The sequence below is a fragment of the Canis lupus genome, chromosome 4 (genome assembly GCF_003254725.2).
Source record: "Canis lupus dingo isolate Sandy chromosome 4, ASM325472v2, whole genome shotgun sequence".
Taxonomy (NCBI): domain Eukaryota; kingdom Metazoa; phylum Chordata; class Mammalia; order Carnivora; family Canidae; genus Canis; species Canis lupus.
In genome coordinates this window covers 23,499,145-23,524,964 of record NC_064246.1, presented here as the reverse complement: position 1 = coordinate 23,524,964, position 25,820 = coordinate 23,499,145, and the positions used below count along the sequence as shown (strand labels likewise).

The 25,820-nt window shown below is 35.6% G+C and overlaps 1 protein-coding gene across 13 annotated transcripts in view; it reads left to right on the top strand.

The window, feature by feature from the left end:
- The window catches only part of MICU1 (mitochondrial calcium uptake 1), a 248,629-nt gene that overhangs the window by 96,813 nt on the left and 125,996 nt on the right, over positions 1-25,820 (top strand). For 7 of the 13 annotated variants that reach the window (XR_007410155.1, XM_025434851.3, XM_025434861.3 and 4 more), the window contains 2 exons: positions 14,622-14,665; positions 15,283-15,456. Coding sequence is in view for 12 of the 13 variants with exons in the window: in XM_025434851.3 (XP_025290636.1) it covers positions 14,622-14,665; positions 15,283-15,456 (218 nt within the window). In the remaining variant the exon portion in view is untranslated. The remainder of the gene's footprint in view (positions 1-14,621; positions 14,666-15,282; positions 15,457-25,820) is intronic. The other 6 variants (XM_025434857.3, XM_035715222.2, XM_049109045.1 and 3 more) reach the window with 1 other exon arrangement.

The window sequence follows — 25,820 nt, the reverse complement described above, 5'->3', positions numbered from 1 at the left end:
AGAGAAGCTCAAGCAGACTCCCCACTGAGTGTGGAACCTGGTGCAGGGCTTTATCTCAGGACCTGGAGATCATGACCTGAGCCTAAATCAAGAACTAGACTAAGACACCCAGGCACCCCTAAGTAATTTTGAAATGAGTGGAGAGCTGATGAATTTCAATAAAAAGCTTAATATTTCTGTACCGAATACCAAGAAAATTTAGAGTAGCCATAGTTAAGTAGAAAAGACATTAAATGGGGGAAAAAAAAGTACAACATATACTTGAGTAAGTCTCATCTCCATTTCTGTGCAATCTTCATGTCAGCACCATTGCTGGTTATAGTGGATAAGGTGGTTGCTTCAGGCTCTGGGCTTTGAATGACTCTTGCTGCTATAATAACCAGTGTTAAACATAACCAGTCAGTGATTGGAAGAATCTTTAAATATATAGAATATATATATATAAATATTTCTACATATTTAAAGAATTAAATATATAGAAAAAACTTGAGCTTTAGTCAGAGCAAAGAGGATCCCTATTTCTTTTCCACCATCTCCCACTGGCTGGCTATATTTTTATTGACCTGATTTTATCTCTGTGGAACATGAAAAGAGTGTAAAAAGATAAACACAGTTCATACTGTGATTTAATTGCCCTGTGCTCCATATTCCCTCTGGGATGACCCTTCATGCATTTAATAATCTTACCTTTGAGACACAATTTTATTCTTAATCATGTACAGTGGGTTCTGGTTCACATAGGATTCTGAAACTCTTCCCACAGACACACCAAATCTGCAGCTTTATACAAAACAATTTTCTCTGAAAGGAACCCAAAAACTAGTTGAGTGACTGCTACACATTAGGCAAATGAGAAAAAAACCTCAAAAGAAAAAAAAGAAAAAAAACCTCATTGAAATAGGTAAGAGAGGCTGAGACAGACAGAGTCTTGCCATAAATCCCATCCTTGTATAGCAACCAGTGGTCAAGAGGAGCTGTGCCAAGGATGGACTCTACTGGAGGATTGGGAGTACTGAACCCCACAACTGGCACCTGAGAAATGAGTTTTTTGAGTCCTGCACCTGAGAGATGAGCCTCTGGAATATGTAGCTTTAAAGCCAAGAAACCTTATGTCTGTAGCATCCAAAGGGCCCATGAAGAGGCAGTTGCATGAAAAGCACCCAGTCTTTGTGAAAGAAGCCTATGTTACTTACCATAAAGCTTCAGCTGGAGGGGCAGGCATATAATTTTAACATATATATAGAGGCCTACTGAAACACTCACCAAAGTCAGAGGCTGATGGGCTCCATCTTTGCACTTTCCCTCTGCATTGCTCCAGGTTGCCAGTATCTCCCAGAAAGGAGCTTGTGAACGTGTCTGGTCATCTGGTTGTGTCACTATCACCCAAGACACACCGCTTGATTACTTGCCTTTGGTGGCGCCGCCAGTAGGGCTTAGGTTTATAGCTTCTTTAGGACTATAGCAAACAGAAACAGTTCTCAACTTTGGCACAGTACAGAGACTAAAAGACTGAAACATATCCCTAGTCTTTCTGTGAAAGAAGCTTTTGGCTTATTTTGAAGCTTTGGCTTGAGGGGCCGGCTTCTGATTTTATGTATATCTGGAGGACTGCTGAAATACTCTCCAGAGACTTTGAAATCTAGTGGGAGCCATCTTTGTACTCTCCCTCTGCCTTGCTTCAGGTCACCAGAATCTTCTGGAAGGGAACTTGTACACATGTCTGGTGCTCTGGCTTATGTCACTGCTACCCAGGACACACCCCTTGATCACCTGGCTGTGGTGGGGCTTATGTTTGCAGGTGCCACAGAACTGTAACAAATCGAGAAACAATTCTTAATTGGCTACTACCCCACAGTACAGGGCAGCAAACCAGAGGATGAAAAACACTCCTAGTTTTTCTGTGATAAAGGCTCATTGGCTTATCTTAATAGCTGCTGTGGCCTGATTCTAATTAAACATACATCTAGGGACCAGCTATAATCCTCCCCACAGACTGGGGAGACTGATGGGTGCCATCTTCATCCTCTCTCTGCTCTGCCCCAGTTGCAAGTGTCTGTGAGAAAGGCGCTTGTGTACATATTTGGCTTCCCAGCTTTTGTGGCTTCCAGCCAGTGGAGACATCTTTTAATAATTTGACTTTAGTAGCTAGCGATGGGGCTTGTTTTTACAGATTTCATGCATAATATGAAACAAACAGAAAAACAATTTTTAACTGGCTAACATTCCAGGGCTCAGTGCAGGAGAAGCAAACAGAAATACCCATCTCCAAGTCTTCCTCCGAAAGAGGTATATTTGCATACTTTAAAAGCTGCTACCTGGAACACATGGGTGGCTCAGTTGGTTACGTGTCTGACTCTTGGTTTTGGCTCAGGTCATGATCTCATGGGTTGTGTAATCAGGCCCTGCATTGGGCTCTGCATTGGACATGGAGTCTGCTTGGGGTTCTCTCTTTCTCTCTTCTGCCCACACCCCACGCTTGCCCAAAGCAGCTACCTGAGAGTCTGGCTTCCAATTAGTCTGAATCCAGGTGCTGAGTGAGATTCTTCTCTTTGAGATATTGAGAGGTTTTGGCACATCCTCAACTACTAGGAACCTCCAAGAATAAAGTAGACTGCTTGGACTATCAAAGGTTTGAGAGATACCAAGAACTAGAGCAGGGTTGAACAATAAGTTTCGATTTGTACGTGAGGTCACTCCTTCAAAGTTGAGACATGTGGCTGTTTTATCTAATGCATAAAAACCAACATAGAGAGTCAAGAAAAATGAAGAATAGAGGAATATATTTGAAAGGAAAGAAGCTAAAACCTCAGAAAAAGACCTTAATGATATAGAGATGAGTGATTTACTTGATCAAGAGTTCAAAATAATAGTCAAAGATGCCTACCAAATTCAGCAGAATAGTGCGTGAATAAAGTGAGAATTTCAACAAAGAAAACATGTAAGAAAGTATCTAATAGCAGCCATAGAGCTGAAGAATATAGTAATTGAACTGAAAAATTCAGTAGAGGAGTTCAACAGCAGGGTAGCTGCAGCAGAAGAAAGGATCAGTGAACTTGAAGACAGGGCCCATTCAAACAGTGTAGTAAAAAGAGAAATGAGAAAGAGTGAAGATAGTTTAAGGCACTTATGGGACAACATCAGTGGACCAACATCCACATTACAGGAGTCTTAGAAGGAGAAAAGAGAAAGAGGCAGAAATCTTATTTGAACAAGTAATGTCTGAAAACTTCTCTGTGCTGGGGAAGGAAACAGATATCCAGATCAAGGAGCTCAGTTCTAAATAAGCTGAATCCAAGGAGACTCACACAAAAACACATTATAATTAAAGTGTCAGAAGTTAAAAGCAAAGAGAGACTCTTAAAGCAATGAGAGAAAAACAACTTGTTGGGTATAAAGGAACTTCCATGAGACACTAAGCAGACTTTTCAGCAGAAACTTTGCAAACAGGAAGGAGATCATACCATATACAGAAAGTGCTCAAAGCAAAAAACTGCTAACCATGAATACTACCCAGCAAAGCTATCCTTCAGAATAGAAGGAGAAATAAAGTTTTCCAGACAAGCAAACATTAAAGCAGTTCATCACCACTAGACTAGCCTTATAAGAAACGTTAAAGGGAATTCTTTAAGCTGAAACAAAAGGGCACTAATTAGTAACAGGAAAACATAGAAAAAGAACAGACAATGAATGTATTTTTGAAGCATTTTTGTGCTGTTTTCTCCCCAACAAGGTAAGATACTTCAGTAGAAGAACCTTGTCTTCTACTTTTACTTTTAGTTCCTTGCAGTGCTGCTGAGTGTATATCAGGTGTTGAATAGCTGCAGTAATCTACCTGTTCCTATATAGCCTGTGAGCCATGAAATTTATTTATTTACTGCTTTAAAAAATAATATTTTGTGACATTTGAAAATTATATGAAACTCAAATTTTGGTGTCCATAAAAGAGTTTTATTGGAGTATATACATACTCATTCATTAGTATTGTTCATGACAGCTTTCATGCAATAGAAGAGTTAAATAGTTGCAACAGAGACTATATGTGGCCCACAAAGCCTGAAATATTTTCTATCTGACTTTTATGGAAAAAATTTACAACCCTTTCCAAAATAATAAGAATTATATGTCTTGTTCTCTGTTCCTGGTTCCTGACACAGAGCTCCTAAAGCCCTTATAAATAGGATCCTGGGGGCTACCAAGAATCTGTTCTTTTTTTTTTTTTTAAGATTTTACTTATTTATTCATGAGAGACACACACACAGAGAGAGGCAGAGACACAAGGAGAGGGAGAGACAGAGGGAGAAGCAGGCTTCATGCAGGGAGCCTGACGTGGGACTCGATCCTAGGTCTCCTGGATCAGGCCCTGGGCTGAAGGCGGCGCTAAACCGCTGAGCCACCTGGGCTGCCCAAATCTGTTCTTCTTATATGGATGGCAGAGTTGTAGGAAATCAAGCCAACCTCAAGTCTATTCCAAGAGTGCCTGGGTGGCTAGTCCGTGAAGCATTTTTGCCTTTGGCTCAGGTCATGATCTTGGGGTCTTGGGATTGAGCCCCATGTCCAGCTCTGTGCTCAGTGGGGAGTCTACTTCTCTCTCTCTCTCTCCCTCTGCCACTCTCCTCCTGCTTTTGCTCTCTCTCTCAAGTAAATGAATGAAATCTTTTTTAAAAAAGATCCATTCCACTCCCCTTCTCTTCCCTTATTTTTCCTTTCCTCTTTTATATTCTATCCCTGAGATAGAACCAATTTTTTAAAAAGATTTTATTTATTTATTTGAGAAAGAGAATGAGCAGGGGGGCAGGGGCAGAGGGAGAGGGAGAAGCAGACTCCCTGCTGAGCAGGAAGCCCAATGTGGGACTTGATCCTAGGACCCTGGGACCATGACCTGAGCTGAAAGAAGACACTTAACTGAGTAACCCAGGTGCCCCAGAACCAATTTAAGTATAGATATTAACTTGGATTTAGACTTTATTTTAAATATACAGAAAATATAGAAAAGAATAGAGAATATTATTGTAGCCGTTACTTGGTTTCTTCAGATTTTAGTATTTATCCATATTTATCTCATATTTTCATTTTAAATTATTTTGAAAACCCCATGCATCTCTCTGAAACTTCATTTCACCACCTTTCTGCTTAGGTATAACTACTGTTCTTAAGTTGGTGTTTTTCATTCCTGTTGAAGATTTTAGCATTCACATCCATTGTCTTCCATCATCCCCTAGGGAAGAACAGTGATTATATTCATCCCCTAGCACTGACATTGGACTTAGTCATGTGATTTCCTCTAACCAATGATATACATTATGTTCCAGCAAAATCTTCTTAGAGTCAGTTTGTGATTTGCTGTATTCTTGTAAGAAATCAAGCCAACCTCAGAAGTCCATTCCAGGAGCGCCTAGGTGGCTAGTCAGTTAAGAACTCTGCTTTTGGTTCAGGTCATGATCTTGGGGTCTTGGGATTGAGTCCCATGTCCAGCTCCCTGCTTAGCAGGGAGTCTATGTCATATGTCCATGTTCCACAGGGAGGCTGCTGCTGCTCATCAGCCTGGATCCGAGGTTCAGTATTCTGTAGAGTAGAGCTACACCCAATAAGTAATAGATGTAGCATTGACAATATATAAGCCTTCCTTATTTTAAACCACTGAGATTTTAAGATTATTACTGCAGCATAACCTAGCCTATTCTGGCTGCTACATCTCCCCTGTTTTTTAATATGTTAAATATATATTTATATGTATATGTTTGTATATTTACTGTTCCAGGTAGCTGTAGTTCTCTTATTTTCACTGCTGTATAATTGTATTTATCATTTGCATAAATATGTCAGTATTTAATTTATCCATGTTCATGTACATGGAACTTGTTTCCAGTTTTATTAGTCATCTGTTGCTGTGTGACAACCACAAAATGTCTGTGGCATAAAGCAGTGAGCGGTTACCTAGTTTATGCACCTGCAGGTCATGTGAGGTATACCCTACTGATCTCAGCTAGCCTTGCTCTGTAGATAGGCTCAGGTTTGGCTAATCCAAGCAAGGGCAGCTCTGCTTCATGGTTTTGTCAGCAAATTTTTCAAGCTGCTTTAAATGTTTCTCATCTTTTTTACACCACTGGGCTATCCAGAATATATTATTTTCATAGTATTGGCAGAAGTGCAAGAAAGCAAGCCAACCTCAGAAGTCCATTTTAAGGATCTGTTATGTCATACTGCTAATAGCCTGTTGGCCAATCCAAGTCACATAGCTGAGCCCAAACTCAAGAGATTTTCCATGGAGGTCAAGGAAAAGAAAGTGAGTATTTGAAAACCATAATATGCTAGTGTTTTTATTATTAGAAACTGTACTACAGGCAACCTTCTTCCATTATTGCCCTGGTGCATAATTGCAAGAAGTTATTTTCAGCATATAGCTGGAAGTAGGCTTGCTGGTCTGTGGGCCATTCCTCTTCAAATTTGCTATACATTGCCAAGCTAATTTACATATTCTCCAGGAATATATGAGTTTTCTCTTTGCATTCCTGTTAGCACTTGGTATTGTCAGATTTCATTTTTTAGCAAACTGATCGGAATGAATTGTTGTATCTTTGTGATTTTATTTTGCTTTCTCTAGCAACTAGTGAGGCTTATCATCTCTGAATATTTATTGGCTACTCATATTGCCATTTCTATGAATCATCTACTTATCCTCTCTGCTCACTTTTTTTTTTTGATTAGTAAAAGTCCTTTATATATTCTCTATTGAAAGCTGTCATATATATATATATATTGCAGATACCTTCTTCCAGTCTATGGCCTGTCTTTTTATTTTGTTTATGGTAATTTTTAGTATACAGAAATTGGCAATATTTTAAATTGTAGCCAGCATTTCCTTGATGGTTTGTACTATCTCTTTTTAACTACTTTATTGAGATGTAATTAACATAGAATATATAGCATATATTTAAAGTGTTTGATGACTTTCGCATACTGGTCACATGTATGTATTAGTGAAACCATCCATCATCAGCACAATCAATATAATGAACATATTCATCACCCCCAAAAGTTTCTTCATACCCATTTGTAATTCTGCCTTCCCATTTTTTCCTACTCCTGGGTCCCAGGCAACCAGTGATATGCTAAGTATTTTATGTATCCTACTATCTATCTACTTTCCCTGTCAGTTATTGAGAGAAGGATATTGATTGACTTTAATTGTGGGTTTGTCTATCATCCTTTCAGTTCTATCAATTTTTACTTTAAATATTTTGAAACTCCTATTAGGTGCATACATGTTTAAAATGTATTATTCTGTCTTCTTTGTGAATTGACCCTCTTATCATTGTGTAATTGACCTCTATGCTAATATTTTTTTGCTGTGAAGTCTACCTAGCCTCATATTTATGTGGCCGCTCTTTATTTATTTATTTATTTATTTATTTATTTATTTATTTATTTATTTTTAATTTTTATTTATTTATGATAGTCACAGAGAGAGAGAGGCACAGAGACACAGGCAGAGGGAGAAGCAGGCTCCATGCACCGGGAGCCCGACGTGGGACTCGATCCCAGGTCTCCAGGATCGCGCGCTGGGCCAAAGGCAGGCGCCAAACCGCTGCGCCACCCAGGGATCCCGCCGCTCTTTATTTTGATTCATTTTTCATGATACATCTTTTTCCATCCTATCACCTTATTTATTCATTCATTCATTTCGGGTGGGGAGGGTCAGAGGGAAAGGGAGATTGATTGATTGATTGATTGATTGATTGGTTTCGGGTGAGGAGGCCCAGAAGGAGAGACAGCGAATCTTTAGCAGGCCCCACACCTAGTATGAACCCAACACAGGGGTCACTCTCATAACCCTGAGATCAAGACCTAAGCTGAATCAAGAGTTGGACATTTAAACGATTGAGCCACTCAGGCACCCCTCCATTCTGTTACTTTTAATCTACTTAAACATACCAGTAACTTTAAAATGGTTTTTTGGGGGATCCCTTGGTGGCTCAGCAGTTTGGTGCCTGCTTTAGGCCCAGGGCATGATCCTGGAGTCCCGGGATCGAGTCCCACATAGGGCTCCCTGCATGGAGCCTGCTTCTCCTCTGTTGAGAGTCTGTGTCTCTGCCTCTCTCTCTGTGTGTCTCTCTCATGGATAAATAAATAAAATCTTTAATTAATTAATTAATTAATTGGGATCCCTGGGTGGCGCAGCGGTTTGGCGCCTGCCTTTGGCCCAGGGTGCGATCCTGGAGACCCGGGATCGAATCCCACGTCGGGCTCCCGGTGCATGGAGCCTGCTTCTCCCTCTGCCTGTGTCTCTGCCTCTCTCTCTCTCTCTGTGTGTGACTATCATAAATAAATAAATAAATAAATAAATAAATAAATAAATAAAAAGAGGGAAAAAAATTAATTAATTAATTAAAAATGAAATGGTTTTTTTGTGGATAACATGTAGTTGGATCTAACTTTTCATCCAATATGATAGTTTCACCTCTTAATTAATGTGTTTAGAGGATTTGTATTTAATTTTTTTATATGTTTGGATTTAAGTCTGCCATTTTGTTATTTTTTTTTCTTTTTTCTTTTACCCCTTGCCTTATTTTCAGATTATTCAGATTTTTTAATATTTTTGACTTTTTGGTTTTTGACTATATTTCTCTGTATATCTTAAATTTAGTGGTTGCTATAGAAATTATAATATACATAATTTTTTCACAGTTTCCTAAGAATTTATATTTTACTGCTTCAAGTGAAATATAGATATCTTGCTGCTATATAGGTCACTCCCCAATTTATGGTGTAATGTCATATATATTACAACTACATACATTGAAAACTCCACCTGACATTGTTTTCATTTTAACTTTCATTTCAAGTGTCATACATAAAGAACTTAGAGGAAAAAATAGTCTGTTATACATCTCAATATTAACCATTTCTGTTCTTTATTTCTTAAATTCCAAATTTCCCTTTGGTATCATTTCTTTCCCCCCTTGAGGTATAGAGTGTGCTTTAGAGCAGGTCTGCTGGTGGTGGATTCTCAGTTTACTTTCATCTGAGAACATTTTTATTTTGTCCTCATTTTTTTTTAAAGATTTTATTTATTTACTAATGAGAAACTCAGAGAGAGAGAGGCTGAGACACAGACAGAGGGAGAAGCAGACTCCACGTAGGGAGCCCGATGTGGGATTTGATCCCAGGAGTCCGGGATCACGCCCTGGGCTGAAGGTGGCGCCAAACCGCTGAGCCACCCAGGCTGCCCTGTCCTCATTCTTAAAGAATATTTTCACTAAAGAATTCTGGGTTGAAATTCTTTGAGCACTTTAAACTAGCTGCTTCAGATATTTTTTTTTCTTTCTTTGTCTTTGATTTTCAGCAGTTTGACTTTTTTTTTTTTTAATATACCTTGTTTTGGGTTTACTAGGCATCTTTAATCTTTATGTTGAAGAGACAACACAAAAAGAGAAGAGATGGTGTCTAAGGAGGAAATTTTTTTTTTTTTAAGGAGGAATTTCTAAAAATGACACATATTTGGGGGACAGGCAGATTAGCTATCAAAGGAATTTAAGGAGTTAATAAGACTGAGTGAAGACGATTGGAAGAAAGCAGAAATGTAGATGTGTGATCTTAGGCAAATCATTTAATATCTCTAAATCTTAGTATTCTCATTTGTAAAATTGAGATATAGCAACTAATTTGTTAAGGTCATGAAAATTAAATAATGCATGGAAAGCCTGTAGTACAACACCTATAAAAATGCTCAAAAACAATAACTTATTACAATGATCACTAAGACAGAAGATAAAACCAAGTGACTACAGTACATATGTCACATCTCATGAATTAACTTTTTTTTTAAAGATTTTATTTATTTATTCATGAAAGGCACAGAGAGAGAGAAATAGGCAGAGACACAGGCAGAGGGAGAAGCAGGCTCCATGCAGGGAGCCCGACGTGGGACTCCATCCTGGGTCTCCAGGATCACACCCTGGGCCAAAGGTGGCACTAAACCACTGAGCCACCTGGGCTGCTCATGAATTAGAACTCTACTTCTTTTTCTGTCATATATTAGCTTGTATTACGGAAAAAATCATTTTAATAAATTGTAGGATAATCTCATTTATTAAAAAAAATGAATCACTAAATTTTTGAGAGATAGCTGAGACTTAACTATAATTATTTAGAGTTTCCATTTACCTAAGCTCTGATTTATTGAACTTAAAATGATCTATTTGATTCAGTTTCACTTTTGTCTTTTGACAAAAGGAGTTAGTGTCTTCTTTAAAACAAGTCTTTTGGGACTCCTGGGTGGTTCAGCGGTGGAGCACCTGCCTTCAGCCCAGGGCGTGATCCTGGGGTCCCCGGATTGATTCCCACATCGGGCTCCCTGCATGGAGCCTGCTTCTCCCTCTGCCTGTGTCTCTGCCCCTCTCTCTCTTTCTCTCTGTGTGTGTCTCTCATGAATAAATAAATATTATAAATAAATAAATAAATAAATAAATAAATAAATAAATAAATAAATAAAACAAGTCTTTTACCATCAACAGATGAGTGGAAAAAGATGTGGTATGTGTATATATGTGTACACACACACACACACACACACTGGAATACTACTTAGACATCAAAAAGACGATATCTTGCCATTTGCAATGACATAGTTGGAACTAGAGAATATTATGCTAAGTGAAATATGTCAATCAGAGAAAGACAATCATCATATGATCTCACTTATATGTGGAATTTAAGAAACAAAACAGAGGATCATAGAGGAAGAGAGGAAAAAATTAAAAAAATAAAATTTTACAAGATGAAATCAAAGAGGAGAAACAAATCATGAGACTCTTAATCATAGAAGACAAACTCAGGGTCGCTGGAGGGAGGGGGATGAGGAGATGAGGTAAGTGGTTGATGGACTTTAAGGAGGACACTTCATGTAATGAGCACTGGATGTTATATATGAACTACTGAACTCTACCTCTGAAACTAATAATACATTGTATGTTAATTGAATTTAAATTTAAAAATTAAAACAAGTCGGGATCCCTGGGTGGCTCAGCAGTTTAGCGCCTGCCTTTGGCCCAGGGCGGGATCCTGGAGACCCGGGATCGAGTCCCACGTCGGGCTCCCGGTGCATGGAGCCTGCTTCTCCCTCTCCCTCTGCCTATGTCTCTGCCTCTCTCTCTCTCTCTCTGTGTGACTATCATAAATAAATAAAAATTAAAAAAAAATTAAAACAAGTCCTTTAAATGTTCATTCTGAGGCTTATACTGAGTATTCTTACAGTATTTCGGCATGTTCATACTGTTTTTGGTGTGGACTCAAGAAGAGGCAACTGTGTACAATTAAAAGCTTTTTAGATAAAATCGGAAAGCATTTAATCTTTCTGAGCTTCAACTTTCTCATTAATAATGGTAAGATAGTGTTTACATCACACTGGGAGTGTGACTTTAATGACTTTGAAATTTCTTTGAATAAAAGTTTAAGAGTCATAGGAAGCACCTTAGGGAAAACAGCATAGTGTCCTGTGTTTCTAAGGTGAGACCCAAAGAGCAAAGGTTGGAGAAATGGAAGGGAATGATGTTATATAGAGGAGTTACTCAAGTATCATTTTCATACTACACATGCTGTGTTTTCCCCTTTATTCTCCATACTCTCACTCCTCCTTGTAATTGGACCTGATAAAATCTCTAGAAGACTTGTATAAGAATAGCTTGAGTTATTTCATCCATCCACGTTTTCCATACTCCACCCCAGTCATGTTAAGAACTGATCTAATTCAACCATCTGCTTCATTTGACAGGTAAAAAAAACCCTAAATATAACAAGATGAAATAACCATTTTTTCCACCCTAAAAGTATTAATCTCTTGGCCTACTTCATGTCATATTTGCTTATAATGATAGGAATTCTTAGTATGTGCCAAGCTGTCCTTAAATGCTCCTCCTTTTTTTTTTTTTTACAAACGTACATGGTAAAATATTTAATAAACTATAACAAGGAGCATTCAGTGAAAACACAAACCTTTTGTATCTTCTCCCCACTCCCATTCCATGTCACATAAGTAATCACTTTAAATTTTGAGTTAACTTTTTAGTTCTTTTAGGGTATTACTCTAATTATTTGAAGTGTGGCTAGTTTGAATTGAGTTGTGCTATAATTGTAAAATACATGCCAGATTTTGAAAACTTAGTATAAAAAAAGGTAAAATATCTCATGATTTTTATAATGATTGCTTGTTGAAATGATAGCTACTTTGCTGTTTTGTTAAAATATATTAAATTAATTTTACTGGTTTCTTTTGATTATTTTAAAGGTAAGTGTTAGAAAATTTTAAATATATAATTTGTAACTCACGTTTATTGCTCATATTATACTTTTGTTGGACAGTGTTCCTCTAATTATTAGTAAGCATGTATTTCCTTTAGTTAATGTACCAAGTTTACTCATGAGATACCTGATTCTAGTGTGATTCTCATTCTTTTATAAAGGACTAAGAAGGGGTAGCCCAGGTGGCTCAGTGGTTTAGCGCCGCCCTCAGCCCAGGGCGTGATCCTGGAAACCCAGGATCGAGTCCCACGTCAGGCTCCCTGCATGGAGCCTGCTTCTCCCTCTGTGTGCTTCTCCTCTGTGCTTCTCCCTCCCTTCTTCTCCCTGTGTCTCTGCCCCCCTTGCTTCTCTCTCTCTGTGTATTCTAATAAATAAATAAATAAAATATTTACCAAAGAAAAAAGGACTAAAAAGGTTTTTTCTGGAAAGTCTTAGGATTTTCCTATTTTTTGGTATTCTGTAATTTCATAAGCATATACTGAATTGTACATATTTTTTGTTCATTTTGCTTAGAACACTTGGTAAGCCCTACTTTGTGTCACTCTTCAGCACTGAGAAATTTTCTGCTAATACTTTTTGGATTATTTTCTCCCTATTTTTTTTTTTTCTTTTAAAAAAAATTTCCTTCTGGGACACCTGGGTGGCTCAGGTGGTTGGTTGAGCATCTGCCTTCAGCTCAGGTCATGATCCTGAGCTCTGTGGGATCAAGCCCTTCCTCAGGCTCTTTGCTTAGCGGGGAGCCTGCTTCTCCCTCTCCCTCTTGCCTGCTGCTCCCTCTGCTTGTGCTCTCTCTCTTTTTGTCAAATAAAGAAATAAAAATCTTAAAAAATTTTTTTCCTTCCTATTTCTGAATGAGAAAAGGTCTTGTATGATATTAGACCTCTAGTATTACATCTCTATTTTTCTATAATTCTCTTTTAATATTTTCTATTTTTCATTCTGTTGTCTTTTTGGCAGTGGTCCTGGGAAGAAACCTTATCCTAACCTTTCAACGGGTATTTAAAAATGAGATGAGATAGGGGTGTCTGGCTGGCCCAATCAGAGGAGTATATAACTCTTGATCTAGGGTTGTGAGTTCAAGCCCTATGTTGTGTGTAGAGATTACTTAAATAAATAAAATTCTAAAAAAATACAAGGAGATAAGCAAACATAGTCTTAGTTGTCTACAACCCTTTCTTGTTCTCTGCTCCTGTATCATGTATTCTGCCTTTATAACTGTGCTGTCTTTTTTTAATATCTGTGAGGTTTCAAATTAGATTTTTTTAAAAAATTTCCTTCTGTTTCCTTTTTGTTTTGTAGTCAGTGGTGTATTTTGTTGGGAACAGGGTTCTAGAAGTGAAGCACAGTTCAGATAATGAAAATGTATAACCAAATGTATAGAAGCAGAAATGTAAAGAGTTTCCTCTGGGAGCAGTGATAATCTGATCATTTTAATACTGCGGATGTAATGAGATAGGGCTTGAACTAGCATGAATATGGGTGAGAACCAAAAAGAAAAGAACTGAGGAATTATGCAAGAAAAGTAAGTGTAATTGTTAACTGATTTCTCCACTCTAAAAACTCCCACAGTGCCTCCTTATTGAACTTATATGCTCCCTTGTAGTGTTAATTATTATATGCATATGTCTTTCTAACTAAATTGTGACTCTGCAAGGCAGGAATTATATCTTACTCATTAACTTTTTTATAAGTACTTATTGAGCAAGCACTATGCCAGAGGCTGGGATAAAGCAGCAGGCAAAGACAAATAATCTTTGTCTTTAAGGATGCTTAATTACTTAAATCTTTCACAGTGCTTAGAATTAGATGCTAGGTATGCCCAGAGAAATATTTGTTACTTAACCCAACTTTAAAAGGTAATATTAAGATGATCTATTTGTATCTGTTTAGGTGTGTTGCAAAATTTATTTGATATTAAACTATTCTCTCTTTAACTTGATACCAAAAAAATTATGCATTCAAATTAAACTAATATCCTTCACCTTATTTAAAGTAATATAGCACATTGATAGAATGAAAACAGGCCATTCTTGAAAGAGTCCAGGGTTTTAGTTTGGCTCTACTGTTGAACAGGTTTGCATAAGAATCTTTATCTCCTTTATCTTCTAAGAGCCTCACTTTCTCATATGTAAAACAAAGGTTAGATCTTTTAGCACTGACACTTTGAGTCCAAAATTGGAAACATTTTTCATTTCCATTGCCTTTGAATAATCTTGTGGCTAAACCATCTAAATACGTAACTGAATGGAAATGACAGAGAGCTGTCATTTCGTGTTTTATTTGAATTATAATCATTGACTATACTGTTTTTTTCTCTTTTACAGATTTGGGTCTAGATCAATATACAATAAAACGCTTTGATGGAAAGGTAAGCAAGCCATGAAACTTAATGTACATATCCTATTGTTTACTAAGAAGATTTTAAAGTTCCTCTAGAATTATTTGTGAGAAATTTCTGAATGCCTGTTTATCTTATCAAAAGAGGATGTTTCTTAGGTTGGAAGGCCTGTAAATGCCTTTAGATACTTCAACAGAAAAAATCAAGCAGAAGGTTTTTCTACATTTTTCCATATAAGGTAAACACTCATGGGTAGCCTGCTGTACATAATAAAGGCTCAGTGTATGTTGACATTTGCATTTTAATTCAATTGCCATCATAAAGCTTAACAAGCCCCCCAATATTACATTTGCATTTCTTATAAAAACACTAATTATTATTTGACCTTGTTCAAACTTTGATATTATATAGCAGTAATCCTAACTAGAAAATTGTAGAGATCTTTATTGGTGCTTTATAATAATTATGAAGGCCACTCCAAATTTGTATATACATTTGCATTATACTTACTTTCAATTCTTTTTTTTTTTACTTTCAATTCTTTATGCACAAATAAATCACATAATAAATTGTTCTTAAGTATAGAAAATGAAACTTTAGATTTTATTATCTCAAGGCAGTCCATTAAACATGTTTTTCCCTTTCAGGCTGACTTCTACCAAAAGAAAAAGAAAATATTACACAGGGTCAGAAAGAAAAGTAAAAGGTCAATTTTAAAGAGGAGGAAGAAAGCACATCAGAAAGAAGAGAGAGCCAGGGATGGCTCTCCAAAGCTTAAGGAGAAGGAAATCAGAAGGAAAATCATGCAGTGGCTGGAAAAGGCAGGATCACAAAGAGGGTCTAAATGGGTGGAGTCAGGGTTAGCAGAAACTGCTCTTGCAGGAGTACCTCAATCCTGCATCATTACATAACTCTATGTACTCGTAAGGTGAAGATAGAGATGCTAATAAGATCTTTTGTACAAGTGGAAAGAGTGAGTGGCCACCTTAAGAGTTGAGAACTCTCAGTCAAGGCTTCTGGCCTAACAATTACCTTTCCCATTCAGATGGCCCATTGCTAACATCTGTATCTTCTTTTAAAGTCACATATTCTAAAAGAAAAATGATCAAAAAGAGCATTGAACTAGAATGTTAGGAGACAGGTCAGAGCTGGCTCTGCTTTGGGATAGCCACATCTCTTTGATCCTTGGTATCTGCTTCATGTATAATCAAGTACCATAACCATGTGAAGAGTTACCACAGGCTCTCATGTCAAGGTCTGATTTCAGAATCTGGCAAGTCAGGCCCCTGTTTTATCTGTCTTTGTGTCACTCAGAGTCCAGCATTTGTCTGGCATACAGGAGGAGACCAATAAACATTTGATGACATGAAAAAATCAACTAATCAATCCTGTATTCCTTGGAGATATGACTCAGTAAATCAGTAATATGTTATAGCAATATCAGCCAACAAATCAGTTTTTGGTCCCTGAAGGAATTCAGAGTAGCATGAGAATTCTGTTCTCTATTATACACGTGTATGTATATAAACCTGACAACACATAAAGAAGTTGAATATGTGTAAGTTGAATAGCAAATTTACACGTTATAGGGGAATTTCCATTCGCTGGGGTCTCCCAAATATAAAATCTCTAGTGGTCCACTCATGTTTCATATAAGCTCTTTAATTTTTTCATTTCAACCTATAACTGTTCACTGGATGTTAAAAATAATGCAGCTTTGGGCATGACCCTTGAGTTCCACCTTTGTTTCAATTGTATTCAATTTATGAGCTCTCTATATTCTATCATTAATGAGTGTCATTTGCTTTTTTCTTATTTCCACTTATTTTTATAACATAACAAAAGTAAACTGCAATAAAACATTGAAGTATTTGAGCATGCACCTTCCTGTAGAGACCAAAACACCAGTACTTCTTTGTTTGGAAGGCAGACTTTGTGACAGATTGTAGTGCAAATGTTTGGGCTCTGAAGTATAAAATTCTGAAATGGAAATAGGAAAGGCAGGATTTAGGGATCCCAATGTATAGTGTTTGAAAGTATAACTATATGAGTCATACTGCAATTCAGGCATATGAAAGTAGACTTTATGGTACCAGGGGAACAAGTTCTGAAAGAGAATAGAAAAATGGCAGACATGCATAGGAGGTATGGAACTGAGCCAGCCAGCTTGTCCCCTAGCAAAGAGTGCACAGATTTTCCTTTCATCCACGTTATGATATGCATATTTAGTCCTTTTGCCGGTACTTCATTTAAATATTGTATTAATTTCCATCAAATATATCCTGAAGTCTAGATTTGGAATGAAGGTTATGCTTCTTAAATAGGATTTTTATCTGAGTTCACCTCTAGTTTATGTCTTTATGAATAGTCTTTTATTTCATATGAAGTTTAAGAAAGTAGTGTCTGTGCTATTTTAAACCTTGTATAATGAGGAGTACAACATTCAGGGTTTAATCAGTTTAGAAGTTTTTCCAGGGATTTTTGCTGTGTATAAAGTCCTTCACTTGATATTTGTGATAAGGATCAACGCTTATTCAACTGTTGATCCTATAATTTTCCTTTAGATCTTCATGTCTCTTGTTCTCCCAGATTATTTTCATTCTTAAGTAGCAGTTTCCAGAGTATATAAATCCAAAGACAATTTTCCTCTTGAAAAAAACAGATTTGTGTAGTAACTATAGTAAATTTTATGCAAGATGGCCAGAAATTTAGTCCAAAGCTAATAACCTAGAGGAATTTCCTTTTAAGCTTGCTTTGATTTTTAAATGGGTCATTTTTTCTCACTTGTTTTAACTTGAAAGATAAACTAGTTATAATCTACTTAGATGCATCATTTGACCAGTAGGAAACACTGCCTCATTTTATTGTCTTCTAATTGAACTATACTTTAACCTTTTTGTCATTGAAAGCAAGAACATATGTAGAAATAGTATCATTTTAGGGTGTTTTCTCATTTGTGTTTGAATTTCATGCAATCTCTAGATGCAAAATAGCAAAGAAGGCCCAACTGATACTGAGAAATAATTGGATAGTTAGTTCTTGTTTTGGTGCCTATCATCTTTTCTGTTTGACTAGAAAATGCCCTTAAGTAAATGTAACATTCCTAGTTCAACTAATAGTGAAACTGAATTAGGTTAAACAGCTTTTGTTTTTTTTGTTTTTTTTTTTTTTGGTTAAACAGCTTTTGAATTTGGGGGAGGATAATTTTCCAGAGCCCATCTCTATCTAATGTTAATGTACACTAATCCTTTACAGTAGCAATTTCCTTTGTAGAAAAGTCATGAAATACATTATTATTGGCACTTACATCATTTATGCATTTCAAAAGTATCTACTGATAATACAAAATACATTCTGACTTTTGTTTTAGCATAGTATATCATAGATTTTTTAAAATGCACCCTCCTCCTGCAATGTCCGTGGATTCTCCTTATGACTTATTAATGCAGTTACTTCATGAAGTTTAGATTATTTCTTTAATGAAAACCTCTATTTTTTTCTGGGTTTAATCTTTTAATCACGTAATAACATAAAGTATCATTTCTAAATGGAGCATTTATGTTGCATAATCGTCAAATATTTCTTTCATTTAATGACTTAGTTGCTGTTATTTATTGGTGTGGCTTATCCCATGTGGTTATACCCTTGGTTTTCCTGTTTCTCTTAGCCCTCCTTTTTTCCCCTCAGCATATCAAAGATAGAAATTGTTTAGGATTTTCTGTTCCTGTTGTATGTAATAGACGATACTCTCTGGACCAAACTTCACCATTTTTAAAAAAATTATAGTAGAAAACTGCATAGTCTAGGCAAAATTGTTTCTTAATCAAGAATACCTGTATTCCAGAGTTTTGACATAATCCTCTTCTCACTTCTAAAAACTTTATAAAGTTCATAATCTTTTTCAAGTAACAATGAATTGCCCATTGAAACTAAATTGTTCATTGTTATTATTCCACCATGTATTTCTTTTTCAGAAGATAGATTTTTAAAAATCTTTTTTCCTTATCAAATTCCCTTTACCCTCAGCCACTCCCTGGATATTTCAGAAAGCATGCCTCTGGACTGTGTTTTCGTTATTTATATTTACTGTTCCCTTAGAATCTCTCCAGTTTGGAAGAAAGAGTTAATGTGTGTTTTATTCCTATCTCTTTTATGATACCTACAAGAATATTTGTTCACATGGAACAGAGAAAATATTTTTATATCAAATTAAAATCACATTGTCAATAACAACAACAACAAAAAGACATTGTCCACATTCAGGTGAAAGAGGTAAAAGTATGGTCAAAGCCTAGAAAGAAAAGTACTGATTACAGTGATTGTAACAGAAAAAAATATCATTAGGAAAAAAAGATGGGAGCCATAGTTAAAGATCAAAGCTTTACTATAACCAAATGCTTTTAATGCTTACTAGGTAAAAAAAAGTTCTTTAAAAATTTTGATAAATGAGCTTTAAAAAGCTATTCTCCTTAAGGGGAAGTCTTGGTTCCCCAAGAGGAATGTGAGCACATTTTCCCCTATAACAAATACTCTTAGTACTTTGAGTTGTTTATTTATTTCATATCATAGATAAGATCTTAGTTCAGAATAAGGACAAGTACAGTATTACTTCTTGACATTCATAGTAAATTATGTAAGGGTTTGCCTGTCTTCTATGAGTGAAATGTATTGTAGATCAAGGAAATGTAAATTAGGAGAGAAGCGAGACTAAAATCACATGGGACAAGAGTTTGATGAATTTTCACATTTATTTGAACTATTTTAATTTTGCACATATTTATATAGCAGTTTATGATGTTATGAACTCTGCAGCTTTCACTCGGCACATTTATCATTCTTTCTTTTGGCTTCCAAAGACTTGAAACTACTCAAGTCTAATTTCTTGGTGAATGGATATATTGTTTCAGATTTTTCTGTTAATAGATACAAATATATAGACAATTGTAAATTTTTATGCCATGTTTTTATGTTTTTTTTAAAGATTTTAGGGATCCCTGGGTGGCGCAGCGGTTTGGCACCTGCTTTTGGCCCAGGGCGCGATCCTGGAGACCCGGGATCGAATCCCACGTCGGGCTCCCGGTGCATGGAGCCTGCTTCTCCCTCTGCACTTTCTCTCTCTGTGACTATCACAAATAAATAAAAATTAAAAAAAAAATAAAGATTTTATTTATTCATGAGAAACACAGAGAGGAGAGAGAGAGGCAGAGACACAGGCAGAGGGAGAAGCAGGCTCCATGCAGAGAGCCTGACGTGGGACTTGATCCCAGGTCTCCAGGATCACACACCCTGGGCTGAAGGTGGCGCTAAACTGCTGACCCACCCAGGCTGCCCTGTTTCTATGTTTTTATTTGCCCTACGAGTCCCTTCTTTACAGTAGAATATATCACCTGTGTTGTCTTTCTTTTATAATAGGGAAATTTTTGCTTTGAAAAAAGTATAGCAGATTGCAAGAGAATGCACAGATTTCCCCCACTAAAAGTAGAGCATTGCTATGGAAGGTTTCATTAAGCTGAAACAACATAAAGCAAAGAAGCTATTACCATTTTCATAAAAGCAAAAATCCTCTTTGGATGTTTCTCTGTTACTAAAAACAGATACGGGCATAGGCTTTCATAGGACAGGAATGGTATAAAGCAAACTTTCAGACAACAGAGAACCTGTAATTCTTGGAAGCCCGAAGTTCTCCACAAATATTTTATATTCACATATTTTAGGGCTGAAGATTTAGTCCTTTTAAAAAACCACATTAACATATTCACTCATTGGTTGTCGGTGGTTTATTTTTTCGATTTAAAGTAAACTTTCTAAATGAAAAATACTTAGCTCTCTTTGTCTCTTGCAGGAATCATTACCAATAATAACTATATGACAAAGAAGAATATTGAAGCCTTTTGAGTGTTATATTACATACTACACTCTATTTTGTTTTTTGATTTTGGTTCCATGTGCAGTGTGGGGCTTGAACTCACAACCCCAAGATCAAGAGTTGCATAGTTTACAGACTGAGTCAAACAGGCACCCCTACACATTGTTTTAAGTACTTACATATAACTCATTTAATCCACACAGCCACACTTTTAGACAATGTACTTAAATATAACTCATTTAATCCACACAGCCACACTTTTAGATAGCTTACTACTTTATTCATCATTTTACACATAAGAAAATACATAAAAATTAACTTTATTATTTTTTTTGACATAAGATCATGTAGGTAGTAAGTGCAAGAGGCATGATTCCAAGTTTGTAATCTGACTTCACACTCTACCGTCTTAAGCACTGTGGTATCTTATTCATATATCTAAATGATTTGTCTATATGATCTATTTGTAAATAGAAATTTCTCTTGTCAAGTAGTTATTTTATTTTAATACCTTGCTGCCATTTGTGCAAAAACCCCACAAAAAACAAACAAAAAAATCCTTGATATTTCACTCTCTTTTTGCTAAGCATGTTGAAGTTCATTTTTTCTGCTTTGATAAAGTACAGCTAGAAATTCCTATTAACCTGAGAAACTACATAGTATTTTTAAAGGAAGAAAATATAAAGAATATACAAATTTTAACACTTAAATTTAGGAATCAGAATTTCAACCTCATTTTATTTGCTCTATTGTTTTCTCATATGCCACGAACATGAGCAGGCATTTTGAAAAATGCTGTGTCTTTTCTTTTTATTGAAATGATCTCTTAAAGTGCGCACTGTCGTCTATATTTGAAAAATTAGATCTTGGCTCATTGTCATCTAGATACTAGAGTAGATAATGTTTCTGTTAAAAACTAAACTTGCTCTCAAATATTGATTGGTTTTGTGTTAAATGTAGCATCATTTGAATAGGGCCTCTTATTATAGTTAGTCTTTAAACAAACAAATGTAGTTTAGATCATAATTGCATTACCAAGGAACTCAACACTCTGATTCAGCATTTCAAGAAATCCTTTGACACCTGTTGCAGTTTTATGTTTTACTTTTAGTCTATTTTTTCATCTTTGTTCTTTCCCATCCAAAGTTCTCTAAATAATTTTTAAGCCATTTTCTCAGTTTTCTCTCTTCTTACAAATTAGCAAATTTAGTTCTTTTATAACACACCACATCCCTAAGAAAATCTGGTTTCTGTGTCTGAAATATTTTCCAAGGGATTTCCATCTTGAACATCTTAAGTATTTGACAACTATGTGTAAATAATTAGTAGATATTATAAGTATGCTGAACTTGAGTATGAAAAATATATTATGGATTGCTGTACTTCTTAGTATGTAATAGCACAGAATGAAAAGAGTGTGACTTTGGATATGACAATCCTATATTCATATATGGGCTCTGCCTCATACTTAATAGGTAACCTTGGCCAAGAGACCATTTAAGATATCAGTTACCTTCTCAATAAAATCATGACAATGTGGTAAAATATCTGGCTCTACAAATTATAGCTACTTTCCATGACTTTGAGTTGATAACTCAATTTATAAAAGGAGTTAGCTGCTATCATATATATTATCCTCTTGGTTTGTTTGAAATACTGCATAATAGCATCTCCTCTGCCTAATTGCTCTCTCCATGCCAGTTATATCAGTATAAAAATTTCCTTGGGTTCTCTATATGGAGCAATTGACTAGAATTAAATAGTCCATGAGCTGAAGAGATCTCTGATTTGTTTTCTCATATCTGAGCTGTCCTTTGTTCACAGTGATTCATCTCACCCCCGTGTTGTAAAATACTCTGGGTCTCTATCACATCAAACCCAGCCTTTGGTTTGTAAATTGCTAATAGCATATATTTCTCAGTCAAGAACTTTTATCATGCTGCTAAGCTTGTTTTGAGAAGTATGGTAAGTTTGGGTTGAATTGTATTTCACATCCAGTGAAGTTTATTTGTTGAAAAAAATACCTTTAAACCCATTTGATAAGTGAAGATATTTTGGAGTGCTGTGCCCAGCTAAATCAGCTAAGCTACACTGTTTCATCAAATGCCATCCCCTATGATTTTTATCATGAATATGAATACTAATTATTTGTGCAACATCATTTTGCAGGAGACCTATTTCTAAGTAGTCATTCTGAACTCTTTCTTAGAGTAGTTACCAACCCTTTAAACTCATCTGAGTTTGGTTGCCTGTATTTTATTATGGGTGGTAAAGCAACAAATTTGCCATGAATTTTAAAAATATTATATCTGTGAGACATCCTAGTAGGAAACCTTAATTAAAGAAATGCTTTGACCTCTCATGACAAAAATGAAATGTTTGCTTTCCCTTTTCTTTAAGAAACAGATTACAGATTATTATTCATGTGTGTATGTGTGTTTATAGTCTTATGAAGTTTTTATACAATTGTGTGTTTCATTTAGGGGAGGTTAGGAATTGAGATGTTGGAGTGTTTGTTTTATTGTACCTAGCAGATAATATATAAAACATTTCTGTGTATTCCTCACTTCCTGTTTCCGGGTGTTCAGTGATTTTGTTACAGATCTAAATTAGTCCTTATATGTTATAATACTTTGTTATATGTATGTTTGATTTTGGAGTTTTTGTTCATGTAATCAAACAATGTCCATTTTTTTTCTTTTTCTCATCTTCTGATCAGGATTTCTGGCAGGTACCGACTCAGCAGCATGTGCTTTAAAATAATTAATATTCCAAAATCCATAGTAATGCTTCAGGGACAAAAGTTCAGTGCATGCTCATGTCCTTCCCCTGTGCCTTTCAGAATGATTCAATTCCTGTCACTTTAAATTAACATATTTTATCTTTAATATGACAATTCCAACACTGCACTGGTACTTGAAAATATAATATGTAGCATGATTTAAAAAGAAGTTTTAACTTTATGTGTCACAGAAAAGATCAAGAAACCGTTACCACTCTGTTGTATAAGGGATACTCGGTTAAATTGGGTTTAACTAGTCTTAGTCGGGATGTCATGTTCCTAGTTAAACTGTAACAGGAATGGTGAGGCAACAGTAATTTCAAGTGAAAATTAATCTTTTTTCTTTTGAAATTTCTCAACATGATAAATACGTAAAAAAACAGATTTTTTTACGCTCTGTTAAAAAAATTGGCATAACAGGAAACAACTGGAACATTTAGAAAGACTTCATTATTTTGCTTTTTTGAGCTAATCAACAACTTTAACTTGGAAAATCATGAACGAGAATATATAGGTTGTAATCTGGCAAAGGAGAATTTCAAGGACTAACCTAAGAAGTACTATTTAAATTGATCTTTGAAGACTTAGACTCTTTAATTATAATTTATAAATTTTTAAAATTTATTCATTTAAAAAAAGACATTATTCCTGTATTCTAATAGAAACATAAACTAAATTACCATATCTCTTATTTTAAAATAATTAATGCTATAATGAGATCACAATGTGCTCTTTATTTTTATATAGCATTTTTCCTGTGCTTCCTTTTTTAAAAAAATGGACTATATTTTTAGTAGCCTGCTTACCAAACCAATTATCCTGTTACTGGTGCAGTTGATTATCTTCTGCATTTAACTACATTTTGAAACAGACCAACAAATACTTTAATAATTATGCCAAAATAATTTATTGATAATCTCAGTATCAATGTTTCTAAGCCTGGAAAATCTGTTTTAGAACAGCCATGGCACAGCTATATGCATAATGTTAAGGAGAGTAAATCAGATAAGATATTTAACACCTGTGATTGAGGAAAGCTACTTCCACTTCTATAATTGTGGCAGGACAGTTTGTAGGAGGCATCTAAAAACTCTTTCCTTTGATAATTGTATGGTTTAAGGCTTGAAAATTTAAAATTACTTGCCTCACCTAGTTGTCCCTTTAGAGAATGAGAAGAGAAATAGAGGTGGGAATTGGTTAAGTGCTTAGAAGTCTCTGGAAACTGCAGCATTGGGTAGTCAGCCATCATGTTTGACAAAAGAGCACCAGTCTTCTTTAAACTTCCACTATCAAAGGTGATATCCTTTGCTGAGTAAGGGTTCAGAATCAAGTTTTAGTATATTATTAAGGATATCTTGTTAATAAGCTTTTTGTTGAAAATAATAAACTTTATTTTCACAGACTAGCTAGTGGGAGATTGTTTATATCACTATAAATATCACTCATTTTGGTGACACTAGTATAAATGCTTTAAGCTTCCAAAGGTCAATGAGCAGTTACTTTATAGAAGAGGGCTTTCTTGCTTGCTTTCTTAACAGGGATTTGTCCTTTGCATGCCAAGTTCCTGTTGCCTGTGGAAAGGCTGAAATCATTTTGTTTTTCTGGTAGCATAGAGCTGTTCAGATGCAGCTTATGAATGGTGTGAAATACTTAATTATATTGCTGTGAGGAGTATCCATAATGTCTCTTTCCAGTCTCTGAGTTCCACCACTACTAAAGTATGTCAATTTAATTCATGTGTTTGATTATTCAGGTTGAAAAAAGAACTGATAATATAATCATTAAGTGCTCCCAAGGAGGGTGTAGTTTACTTGGTTGCCTCAAATATTCAGACACCTCTTAAATGTCTTTAGATACACTTTTATTTTAGATTCTTTTTTTTTAACTTAGGGTCAACTGAACCCAATCAAATCTATCATTGTTGATTTGAAAGCATAAACATGATTAAACATTATGTTTCTTACACCTTCATATTTCACTTTTCCATAATGAAACAAGATTTGAAATTCATTTTGACATGAGAAGACTTGGTTCCAAATAACTTCCTTTTTCTCATTATTTTAGCACAAATACTCTAACATGTTTTGAAATTACACAAAGTGAAAGATACTCAAACATTTTATTTCTTCTGTTCCAGTAAAAATGGACTTAGCCTAAACATCTATTGATAATCTTTGGTTACAGAGAATGTGTGAGGATAGCTTTTGCTTTGCATATTTGTCTTTGCCGTGATGCATATTTTAAAGTTCCAAACTTAAAAACTTTTCCAATTACAGGTTAGTCTAACATTTATTAATTAAGAAGAGGATTAAAGAACCATTACATTCTTGAAGTGATACTCATTTTCAAAATGATGAAAGTATGCCTATGAACAAGTCAAGGCATAAAAGTACATTGTGCACCTACATTGTTAGCTATACTTTCCTCTTCTAGATAACTGAGCTGATATAAGCTAAGCCCCAGGATTAATATTTAAGAATAGTTTAACTCTTGTTTTGCCCTGAAAATATTCAATCCCCATTAACAATTTCAGAAGT